Source organism: Hoplias malabaricus, chromosome 5 (genome assembly GCF_029633855.1).
Source record: "Hoplias malabaricus isolate fHopMal1 chromosome 5, fHopMal1.hap1, whole genome shotgun sequence".
Lineage (NCBI taxonomy): Eukaryota > Metazoa > Chordata > Actinopteri > Characiformes > Erythrinidae > Hoplias > Hoplias malabaricus.
In genome coordinates, this window is record NC_089804.1 from 17,356,352 (window position 1) to 17,368,470 (window position 12,119).

The 12,119-nt window shown below is 39.4% G+C and overlaps 1 protein-coding gene across 1 annotated transcript in view; it reads right to left on the reverse strand.

Annotated features, from left to right (window-relative positions):
• arhgap4a (Rho GTPase activating protein 4a) overlaps positions 1–10,413 on the reverse strand; it is a 32,544-nt gene extending 22,131 nt beyond the window's left edge. The window contains exons 1-4 of the mRNA XM_066672501.1: positions 10,154–10,413; positions 6,829–6,909; positions 4,604–4,775; positions 2,893–3,055 (exon numbers count right to left, since the gene is read on the reverse strand). Of these exons, the coding sequence (XP_066528598.1) occupies positions 2,893–3,055; positions 4,604–4,775; positions 6,829–6,892 (399 nt within the window). The 5' untranslated portion in view covers positions 6,893–6,909; positions 10,154–10,413. The remainder of the gene's footprint in view (positions 1–2,892; positions 3,056–4,603; positions 4,776–6,828; positions 6,910–10,153) is intronic.
• Between the last annotated feature and the right edge of the window lie 1,706 nt (positions 10,414–12,119).

Below are 12,119 nucleotides of genomic sequence, written 5' to 3' on the forward strand. Positions count from 1 at the left end.
AGATTTTCACACTAATCCTGAAATAGTAGCAAATTTGTTTCTTTTTCATTTTAAACATATATGTAACTACATACACAGGTCAAAGTGCTGTAGAAATAAATCAATGCATTTATTGAAGACTAATTACCAAGAATGTGCAATTTCTCTCCCTGACTCTATGCATTTAAATTGGCCCCATAGAGCTTCCTGGAACTATTTGGAGCCTGCATGAGTCACGCGACCAGTGAGAATTTTGGACTTCCGTTGGCGCAACTCTCCCTCTATACTGCTCTGGGTCTAGGCGTATAACTATTTATGCTCACCATCGTTTTTCAAAATTCTTCTGTTTTTTTACACAAAACCACTGTGACTAGATATGACTTATATCTATCAATGTGCACTACATAGGGCAATGGAATATATTTAAGGTTCAGCCCTAGTGTTTTGGTGTGGATGAAAAGCAACGCAAACACACCAACTCTCACAATGATGTAGGCCATTGACATAGGCAATGGTGTAGAATCCACAATGATGTGACACAGATAGCCTGTTCCTGTGATTCAGGAGGGTTGTTTTAGAAAGAAGGGGAAAGCAAAATCACCAACTCTACCTTTAAATAAAAGTTCAAGGGAACAAATCACAGATTCTTCTTTTTATTGTGGCTTATAAAAATTTCCATCATTTCAAAAAATGAACTGAAACTAAAAATGTATGGAGCTGGTGAGTGCATCAGATCCAATGTTTATACTGGGTTTTTTGCAAACATCAGTTTCTCTGCTACGTTGAGTGTTGTAGATGCCAAAAATATTTAGCGGAGAGTAACTCTGTGGTTAATGACCAGTGATAGAAGCCTAGCTGGCAGGTAACACCAACTGTTACAGACCACCACAAAAGAGACCTAGGAAATATAATGTATATGTACAGTACTGTCAGAGATACCCTTTGCAAGCCATTCTATTCATTTTTTAATTAACTTAAACTACTTCATAAAACCTAGTTCCACATCGGAGATGTCCAGATAGTGTTCTAGTAAAAATATTATTTGTTTACTTCTTGATAAGTTGACCAGAGCATGGTCATTGAGAACATCAACAGTTTAGTGTAAATGTCCATGAAGTATGTGTGTTTGTTATATGGAAAAAACATTTATCTTGTACTTATGGCAATTTTGCCTGGATATTACATTAAAATCTCAGATTTTTGCACTGAATTGTAAAATTTATAGAAATACCCCACAGACTGGAATTGAAATATGTGGGGTGATGTGTACTTTCAAATTTTCAAATGTCAAAGATTTTAGAAGAAGTTGTGCAGCAATTAAATAAGCATTCAGGCCTCAGGACTTAGAAAATTGATTCTACTAAACTCAAAAAATGGAGGTAAACTGTTTAATGTGATTACATTTCAATTCATCAGGCTCATCTGTAAAAAAAAAACAAAAAAACTTTGACGTCACCATTTCTTCTGATTGGTCCTTTAATGAAACGTATAGGTAATATTACTAAACTAGAATTGTTTTTTCTTAAATATATTTCTAAGGACCACACTGTCAATGCAGGATCACAAATTTATTCATGCTTTTATCAATTCTACGCTGGTCTATTGCAATTCCATGCTTTCTAGATGTTCCAGTAATATGATAATATATGCATCAGTTGGTCCTGAATGCCATAGCTAGGGTTCCTACATAAACTAGGAAGTTTGACCATATTAGATAGATTCTAACAGTCCTAGATTGGCTGCCAATCAAAGCTAAAATAGATTACAAAATTTTGCTTTGGACATGTGTAGCCAGTGGTGGCTTGTGAAAACTATGTGGAGCCGCTGGTACTATATGTTAGCAGAAACACTATAAGACAATATCAGGAATTTCAGGCAATCAGGATGCCGTATATTGCTATTTCATCTATATACCAAGAAAACTGTGTGTTTATGAGAATTTTGACAGTTATTTAATCTGTAGATTCTATCACAATTTCACAAGATTTTCGAGAAGAGAGATCTTGTTGAATCGGGAGGCAGCAGGAATCCTGTGCCCTGATTAATCACCAATTACCATCAGGTCTAGACTCACAATGTCACTTAACATGGACAAGAAGTTCACTACTTCAGGAAAAAAAAATTTGACTGACATGCAAAAGGACAAATTACAAGTCTGCTATTTTGGCATGGCATGTACAAGGAGGCAGAAAGCCAATCGGAATGCAACTGGCAGAATCCTGAGGCCAGTTTATCTCACTGAAAGTATTAGACTCTCTGTCAGCTTATGGACGGGGTATCTGTGACTAAGACAATTGATTGGCTAACTTTTTACATCACTATGTTCATATTTTCCTTCAGCCAACTTTTTGATTGGCTGTGCTCCTGCAATGACCCAGCCCAGAGTGGGCTCCAAATTTTGCCATCTGATCTGGAAATACTGCCCAGTAGCAATGTAAATGAAGAAGCTCCCTATAATATATGTTATATACTACATACTGTTTTACATTTGTAACATACTCATATTTCAAATAAATATGTAATATATATCTACCAGGGAGGGTGGCACCCTAGTACACTCTATTGACCAGCCACCCCTGTATATAGCAATAAATAACCTTAGCCCATAGTATTTGAGGGAATTATTTCTGTATTATGAACCATCATGCCTATTTAGATCACAAGGTACCGACTACCTATTTGTGCAGAGAATTATTAAATTTAGCACACGCAGGGAGCAGAGCCTTCGTACGTTTTGCTCTGGTTTCAACCAGAGGAGGATGTGTTCTCCTTTTGAGTCTTAGTTTTTCTCATTTATCCTTTTCGCTTTCACCTTGGCTTGCTCATCTGAACTAGGATCTACCATGGTGTAAAGCTGCGTACATGCTGTAAAAGTGCTATAAAAATAATATTGAATTGAATTAAATAGAATACTTTTTTTGCCAGACGTTGAACATGGTCCAGACTGCGGGAGAGGTGCTGAGGCAGAGCAGAATAACAGTTGTCGCTCAGTGTGGTGTGATCTTTACTTTCCTGCCTCGTCTGAGATAGCAACACCTGCCAGCATTGCACCACCGACTGACTACTGCAGTCCTTCCTGAGAAACACACAGACAAACAAACAAATACACACACAGATGGGTAGAAACAATGTAAGAGTGTGCTAGACTCATTCTACCTAGCTTTTTCATCGCTACAGATACATTCATTCATTATCTGTAACCATCCATCCATCCATCCATTATCTGTAACCGCTTATCCAATTCAGGGTCGCGGTGGGTCCAGAGCCTACCTGGAATCATTGGGCGCAAGGCGGGAATACATGTGTTTTTGGACTGTGGGAGGAAACCGGAGCACCCAGAGGAAACCCACGGGGAGAACACACCAACTCCTCACAGACAGTCAACAGGAGCGGGAATCGAACCCACAACCTCCAGGTTCCTGGAGCTGTGTGACTGCGACACTAGCTGCTGCGCCACTGTGCCACCCACTTCCCAAATACATCTTAGTTAATAAATAATAATAATAAATAATAATTAAAAGTCTAATAAATGTATACTGTATTTGACCAGTATTGCTCTCCTGTCAATGTAGAATGCGCATTCCTAATATGGGTATATCTTACATCACCTTTACCCTGATCAATCACAAAGTCTAACATAGCTCCGCCCTCTCATTAAGGCTGACCAATCATTCTCTTGAGCAGACATTCATTCAGAATCTCACACTGTGTAAAACCAGTGCTCATTTCAAGGCTCCCAATGACTAAAACCAGTGCTCGTTTTGAGGCTCACACTGAGTAAAACCAGCACTCGTATTAAGGCTCACATTGGGTAAAACCAGCGCTCATTTCGAAGCTCACACTGAGTAAAACAAGCATTCATTATGTGCCTCACACTGAGTAAAACCAGCCCTCATGAAGCTCACATTGAGTAAAACTAGCACTTGTTTTGAGGCTCACAGTGAGTAAAACTAGTGCTCTTTTGAGGCTCAGCTTGAGAAAAACCTGTGCATGCTTCACTGCCTGCACTGTCTCCAAAGCACATAGTCATTGTGAGTCTCTTGTGAATTATCTTCGTGCTCCTCATGGGGAGGTTCATACATGTATGACTATCATCCTGATGCTCCCTGCTTATCGGTTATGTTGTGTATCAATAAATGGTTGGCAACTCGATTTCTGCAAATAAAAAGTTTTGGGGTTAGTTATAGAGGACTGTCAGTCACTTACATTCATTAAAAAATTGAAAACCACACCCACACCATTCTTAAAGAGGTCTGATGTCCATTTTGGTCAGTGACACTTTTCAATATTCTTTTTTTCCCCCTTTATTTAATCTTTGAACACTTCACGTAACACCCAAGTTTTGTATTCACCAAAAAAACCTATGTATCAAAATATCCTGCCACGTGATTTTAATACAGCTTAATAAATGTAACAAATGATTATTCTTCATGATAAGAAACAGTCAAGTGGCCAGCAAGTATTAAATGTTTAGTATTAAATACTGCTTTGGTCAGGGATCATAAAGCAGTTAGATACTTAATCTCATTTCTTGTACTTTCTAGAACAAATATGCAAATTATCAATAATCAATTTCATGAAATTTGTCTTATGTTTTAACAGAAAAATTAATGTCCATCCTTACTTCTTAATCTTGGAGGTGAATTTATCAGCAAGTTTGTCCAATGAGCGAGCATATTCCCCTTCAATCTCTCCCCGTCTGCGCAGGTAATCACTCAGATCCTGCAGCACCTGACTCTTCTGCTCCACGTGACTATCAAACACACGCAGCTGCTCGGCCAGCTGATTTCGAACCTCTAAGAGAGAGAGTGAGAAACCAAATGTGTTTGTGAGTTGAGAGAGAGAGAGGTGTGTTGGGGGAAGGGTGTAACAACTAACTATATATAACATCAGATACTTCAATAGTTAGTGTGTCTGATGTTTATTACAGCACATATTGTGTTCAGGAGACATTTTTCCCCTTATACCTCCCAAATTTAGCCTTAGGTCTATTGCATTTTGCTTAGGGTCCAGGTCTGGGCTCATGGGAAGTCAGTCTATTGTTCTGAGAACATCAGTAGCTTCTCTAGTGCTTGACTGTCACCTGTTTGAAAGTTGAAAGCTGTGAGTACTGTTTAACTGATTTTGAGAATTGTGGTAGTCTACAAGTAGCATGTGTGAGTGTTAGGCTTTTTCACGTTATGCTTTAAATCTCAGCTGAGAAAGCTCTTGTACTTAACATAAATGAAATATATAAAAGGTGGTCTGACCTTGGTACAGAATTTTATGCTTCACAAAGAAGTTCAGAATAATAAGTCTGTATTTAAAGAGCTGCATACTGAAGGTCTGCTTTAGTGTCAGTGTAGACTCATTCTGAAGCAACAGCACTTCTCCTTGTGTGTTCTCTTTACCACAGCTTTGCAGTGCACTGCTTTTTTTCAGCAGGGTTAACTTCAGTTGTCATCTAGTGAGGAACAACATAAATAGTTCCTCTCTGGTGAACTGCTGGCTGCTTTATCCGTATCTCATAGGCAGTTGTTTGTTTGTTTTTTACAGACTATAGGGAAGGGGACTGATTGAATATAAATGGCTGGTTAAAAAAACAAAGCCACTGTATCTGCAGGGAAGCACAAATGACCTGGAGAATCTGAGAGTGCTGAAAGTGCTGATGCATTCTTTCAGAAAATGACAGCCATGGATTATTCAGCAATTTGTGTGGGAGAGAGTTCAAATGCTACTTCCACATTTTGGCCTTGGATGCAAAATTACTCAGTTTGGTCTTAAGCTTGTGATATACATATCAATTAAATGTTAAAAATGAGCAGGGGCTCGCCTAAGTGTTGGCCATCATTAGTAGATTTTGAACTTAATCCCCTCGATCCCTTATGCTGATAGCTAGAACAGGCATTCATAAGCTGATGTGACAGATGTGGGCAGTATGCGTTCTCAATTAGCAGGAGGTCGACTTCACGTGTCTCAGTGGAACATGTCCTTGTTCTCACCCTCCTGGAGTGGATATCATTGTGGTTTTGGAGGGTGGGGGGCAAGCTTTTGGGTGGAATTGGAAATGTTATAGCACAAATATCCATAAAATACAACTCATTCTCAGGAGGAAAGGATTCTAAGGAAATTACATATGAGTATCCACTCACACATCAAAAGGGAGAAATCAAAAGATAACAGAGTGTAAAATAGGATGAAATATTGGCAGCCCTCCAGAGTTAACATCTTTAGATAAACAGTGCTTACCTTGTAACACTGTTGCCTTAGATCAGAAAAAAAAAAAAAATTTTGGTTTTTGTCCATCTTTCCACTGTAAGAATACAACTTAGTGCAATGGTTCTGAAAGGATATGGAGCTGTCAAGAAGCCCTAAAACTCTGAAAAGAACAATTAAAATATATACTGGTGAAACAGCTAAGAACAATAGACTGACCGCCCCAATGCCCAGACCTCTACTTCACAGAATGTGACCTGAATGTGAAGGTTACCTGGGTCATGACAAGTGTAAAATGCAACAAGCTTCTAAACACTGAATTTGGAAGGTGTATAAAAATATACCTGCCATTTAATTTTACAAACCAGAAAGTGGGTCTCTTGAAAATAATGGAAAAATTAATAAAGACAGTATTATTTTAAAGGCAAATTCCATTATATTTCCTTGTTGATGCTTGTTGTATACTTCTTTTAAACATATATTTTCTGCTTATGATCCTGAAGCTGAAAATAATTCTCACGTAAATGAAAGGTAGACTTTGACTAAGTAAATTTAAATAAATGAATTAAATAATGAATGAAAACTCAGAGATCCCAAACTTTTAAACAGCAGGGCATTTGAACATAAAATCCAATAACATAATCACCATCCTACCTTTGATCTGTGTGTCATAGTCTGCAACTAGGACTCTTCTCAGCTTGACGTTGTACGACGACATTGTAGCTGGATGCAACTCTGAAATCACATGATGGAAGTTAGGAAGCAATGTAATGTAAAATAAATCCCCAGCTCACCTGTCGATTTAATACCTTCTTAATCATTTTCAACTGCTCTTTTTATCATGTGGACATTTCTAAGTATACAGAAAAATAGACATGCCTCAAAATGAGTTATGACATTATCATATCTATTGTAGTTGAAAAATCGTCTCCTATAAAGTTGCCATTTTCGAGATATTAGGTTTTACTACGACAGCTTAAAAGTGCAGACACAAAATACGCAGCTGTTCGTATGCTTGCTCAATCCTTGTCTTTTTGAGGTTAGTATTACAGCACATACTGAACACTATCCAGACCCGTCCAGCAGACCCTCAGGCCTGAGACGATTTGTACAGTTACACTTCATAGAAAAAAATACCCTAGAAAATCTAAATCAACATAACATCTCCAATACATTCTTCCAGTGTTACTTGTCCATTTATGTTTTCCTCTGTACATAGTCTTTAGGTCCACTTTCCCCCAGATTAACTGTACTGCATAAATAGCAGAGGGGCTAATTATAGTGTGTGCTGAAGTGGAGTTGCCCTGTGTGTGTGTAGTGGGTACTATTCCAAGTTGTGTAGATGAATTAGAGTCAGCTGGCATTTTGCTAAATTGTAATGCAATATAAACGTAAAAAGGCATTACAGTAGCTATAATACACTACACTATACTACAGGGAATATATTTTTATATTATCATTATTATAATATGGGGGAAGGTATATTTTATTACTTATCTTACTTCTCATATTTCTTTTAATACTTCTCGTTCACTATGTAGTTCTACATTTTCAGACTGTAGTTCATCTGTTGATTGGTATATTTTTTAGTCCCCTTTCACCCTGTTCTTCAATGCTTAGGTCCCACAGAACAGATAATATTTGGGTGGTGGGTCATTCTCAGCGCTGCAGTGACACTGATGTAGTGGTGGTGGTGTTGGTGTTGGTGTGTTAGTGTGTGATCCAACACCAAATAAGTCCTGCTGTGTGTTTGTCATTTAGGGGTACTGACTATTGAATAATGGTGAAAGGGGGCTGACAATGTAAAGAAGAAGAAGAAGAAGGTGAAACACCTTTAATTATCCCAATAGGGAAATCGCTTCTCTACATTTGACCCATCCGTGGCAGCAAACACATAACACACACTAGTCAGTAATACAAAGACACTAGGGGCAGTGAACACACACGCAGCCAGAGTAGGGGGCTGCCAACCACCTTGGTGACTGGGGAGCAGTTTGGGGGTTAGGTGCCTTGCTCAAGGGCACTTCAGCCACGAATCAATTTTTCCTTTCCGGTCCCAGGAATTGAACTGGCGACCCTCCGGCCTCAAGCTCACTTCTCTAACTTCAAGTCCAAGGCTGCCCCTCTATTGAAATATAGTCTACTTCGATATGAAGTATGTAGGACTACAAAGTGCACCTATATAGTCAGTGGAGCTAATACATTTCACAAAGAGTGTTGAAACAAGGAGGTGGCAATTTTATGGGTGATCTGTGAATTATACCTTGCTGTTTACGTTGTATACAAGTAGCTGACCAATAGAACTGGTCACTCTGGAGCAGCTGAGTGTAAGGCCACAATTCCCGAAGCTATGTGTGGTCTAGTAATGTATAACACCTTTACCACTAGGCTGTGGAGCAGTGGGACTGCATTTTTTGGAGCGATAAAGCCCCATTTACTATCTCTGGAATGAGTTGGAGTGGTGTTTGTGAGCTAGAAGGAAACATCCACCATCAGAGGTACCTGACCTCTGTAATGTTCTCATGACTGAATGCGGTTTTGTTCTAAATGCAACAATATGTGTACCAGTGTGCTAAATGCTATGTGTAGGTGTTCGGCCTATTGCACGGCTGAAGGGTACAGAACAGTCAACAGTCTGTGGCCACACAGGCCGAGGTTAACCAGCAGTATTCTGCACACACCGCCTTAGAAAAAGGGAAGAGAGCAAGCTTCCTGTGTTAGGAGCTGCAGAACCTTCAGCAAATCATGCCCCAGCTCCTCACTCTCACCATGAGTCACCCCTCCTCTTCTCTCTCCTCTCTCTTTTTCTCGTTCTCTCTTTCACTCTTTCAGGCGTCAAAGCTGTGACTTCCTCTTTCTCCCTCAAACGAAACAAGTAAACTGGCCATTGTTGACAATCTAGGTCATTCCCATTGAGTTTGCAACACTAGATTATAATTAAAAGGCGGGGGTATTTATTCCGTGCTGCCTTTGCAAAACTTTGCATGCTTATTCAGCATCACATGCCCAGTCGAGCATCTTTGCAGGTTTCAGTCTGAAATGGTTACGGTATTTTTTTGTTTTGACAACTACTCACATGAAAGAGGACACACACCTAAAAATAAAGATGAAAATAAGAGTTCTCTAGAGTAAGGTCACAGAACATTTTCATGGGTTAGGGAATGTGCAAAGAGACTTTTCTAAGTTTAATGTCAACTTGAAATACCAGTTCAAGAACTCAGCTTCATAGTCCATTGTTGACTACAGGTTGGCAATATATATATATATATATACATAAAACTCCAAGAATATACTAAGTCCAGTACTAATATCACTAAGCCCAGTTACACAGAACTAATTTTGGCTCCCTGTAACGAAACAAATGGTCAATGTTCTGTTACTGACAATGTCCACATGCGCAGGAAAGATAACCACATCCAACTCTTTCTTAATCGACTAGATGTGATTAGATTAGAACTTTCTCATGGAACTGGCTTGCAATTCACTCTCTAACTTGCTTGCTCATATTTAGCAACAGCTCTATAAAAGGGGGAACTATTCAGTGCTTTGTATCAAAGACATTTGGACTCTGAATTAATGCATGCATTGTGATACACACTACTGACTAGGGGCAGCGAACACACAAACACGGAGCACCTCGGCACCCATGGAGCATTCAGGGGATCAGCCATGGGGAAAGAACACATCCTTCACTTCCCCTGCTGTTTTTTTTCCCCTCCCACTCCAGGGCATCAACACTTTTGGTCCTAAGCCCGCTTCTTTAACCTTTAGGTCATATCTGCCGTCACAAATGGTGTCTTTTTTTAAATAATAATAGTAATCATCACATTAGAGTCCACACTCTAAGACAGTGTAACGCTATCTACCTTTAAATGCGCTAGAAAGACGTGATAAAATGATTTAACACACATTATAATCATTTGAAGCATGGCCACAAAAGCGAAGCAGGCATTTTGCAATGTAAATAGAGCACACTTACCCAAGACTGAACCTCAGTGACTCTCACATTGGCCTCCACTGCGTAAACCGTCCAACATTAAACAGCAGCAGTCAGACGTGCTTTCTCCTTCACATTAATGAGTCCTAGCTGTAGACCAAACACAGTGGAATTTCTCTCTGTCTCAGTCTGAGACACACACACGCTCAGTGTCAGATACAGCAAGCCTGCCGCTGTAAAAATAAAAAAAACTCTCCCAGACGGCGAGGAGGCAGAACTTCACTTTTCGAAGTCCCTCCCAGCCTACCCACTCATTCTGACACACGCATGTACACACACACACACACTCTGTTATATGAGCGTTCTTCACAGCCTGGGGTGTCTTTACACTTCACCCTCAGCCACCCTCCATCCCCTGAAACCACAACCCCCACTAACGTCAGACTCAATGCTGCTTGGCTTCACCTGATGCCTAACATAACGCCAGTCCCTGACAATGCTGGGTGGAAATAGTAGATAAACGTTGGCTATCTGAGGGGAATCCGCTGAGGAAAGTCACTGCCAGGAATTGTGTGTCGATTCCCTGCAGCCCCCGCTGAAGATTTGGCCACAGATCCAAACACACCACAGATGAGAAATACAAATGCCAATCAAGAAAGCTGTCTCAGTTCTGCAACCAAAGCTGAGATCTTTCATTTATTTCCAGTCAAAACAGCCCTTAACTAGAAAAACGACAAAGAACCTGGATGAAAATTACCATCTGCACAGTTTCTGCTCTTCAAGAGCCTTACTGGTGACATCCCTTCATAAAAAATGTACCAAATGTTTTAACAACTTAACTGTACGTGGAAACTAGGGGTGGGTGATATCACCATAAAATAATATCACGATAATAATGATATTCTTAGCATGACAAAACACTGAAAAATACCTTTATTAATTTCAGGAACACACTACTGCAGCAAAGTAAATGTTATATTTACTTATATATATATATTTAATATTAATATATTTTATATATATTAAGATTAAATGGTTTTATTTATTAGTTGGTTTACTACAAATGTTTCAAATATACAATAGTGACAAAAAAATCTGTACACATTTATTTTGTGAACAGTAACTTAACAAGATTCTGATTGTGTATAAAACATAATGCACGCCAAATAAAAATCTACCCTTAAAGCTTCACACTAATTAACAAAACAAACACAGTAATGGCGAAGCTGAGTCATTTAAGTTTATCTGCTTGGGCTTGAACTCTTGAACTCTTCGAATGGCATTTTGGATTTTCCTCATCCTCAACCTGGTTCTTCTGCTTGAGGCGGTGAAACAGATTAGTTGTATTACTCCCTTCTGTTGTTATATACTTCTTTAATTTCTTACATAATACCATGGTTTATTGTACATCTGACTTCATAACCAAACCACCTCCACACTACTGAAAACACACAAATTCCTCTACCTCAGAGTCACTTTCTACCGTACTTCACTGTGCCTAAATGTGTCACATAAAAACGTATGCCATATTATGGGTAACTGCATGAGGTTGTTACATAAGCAAGTCAGAATATTATGATTACAACATCGATTGTTATTATCTTTTGAAAAATTATCACAATATTATTGCGAACAAAACAAATGGCACAGCCCTAGTGGGAACAGTAACTTATAGAGGGGGAATGACTAAATCCCAGCCCATATGAGCAGTGCTGAGCAGTGCTGAGTGCAATTACTTTTTTTCTGTAAGAACGTACTGTAACATTCATTCATTCATTATCTGTAACCGCTTATCCAGTTCAGGGTCACGGTGGGTCCAGAGCCTACCTGAAATCATTGGGCGCAAGGCAGGAATACACTCTGGAGGGGGCGCAAGTCCTTCACAGGGCAACACAGACACACACACATTCACTCACACACTTTTGAGTCGCCAATCCACCTACCAACGTGTGTTTTTGGACTGTGGGAGGAAACCGGAGCACCCGGAGGAAACCCACGCGGACACGGG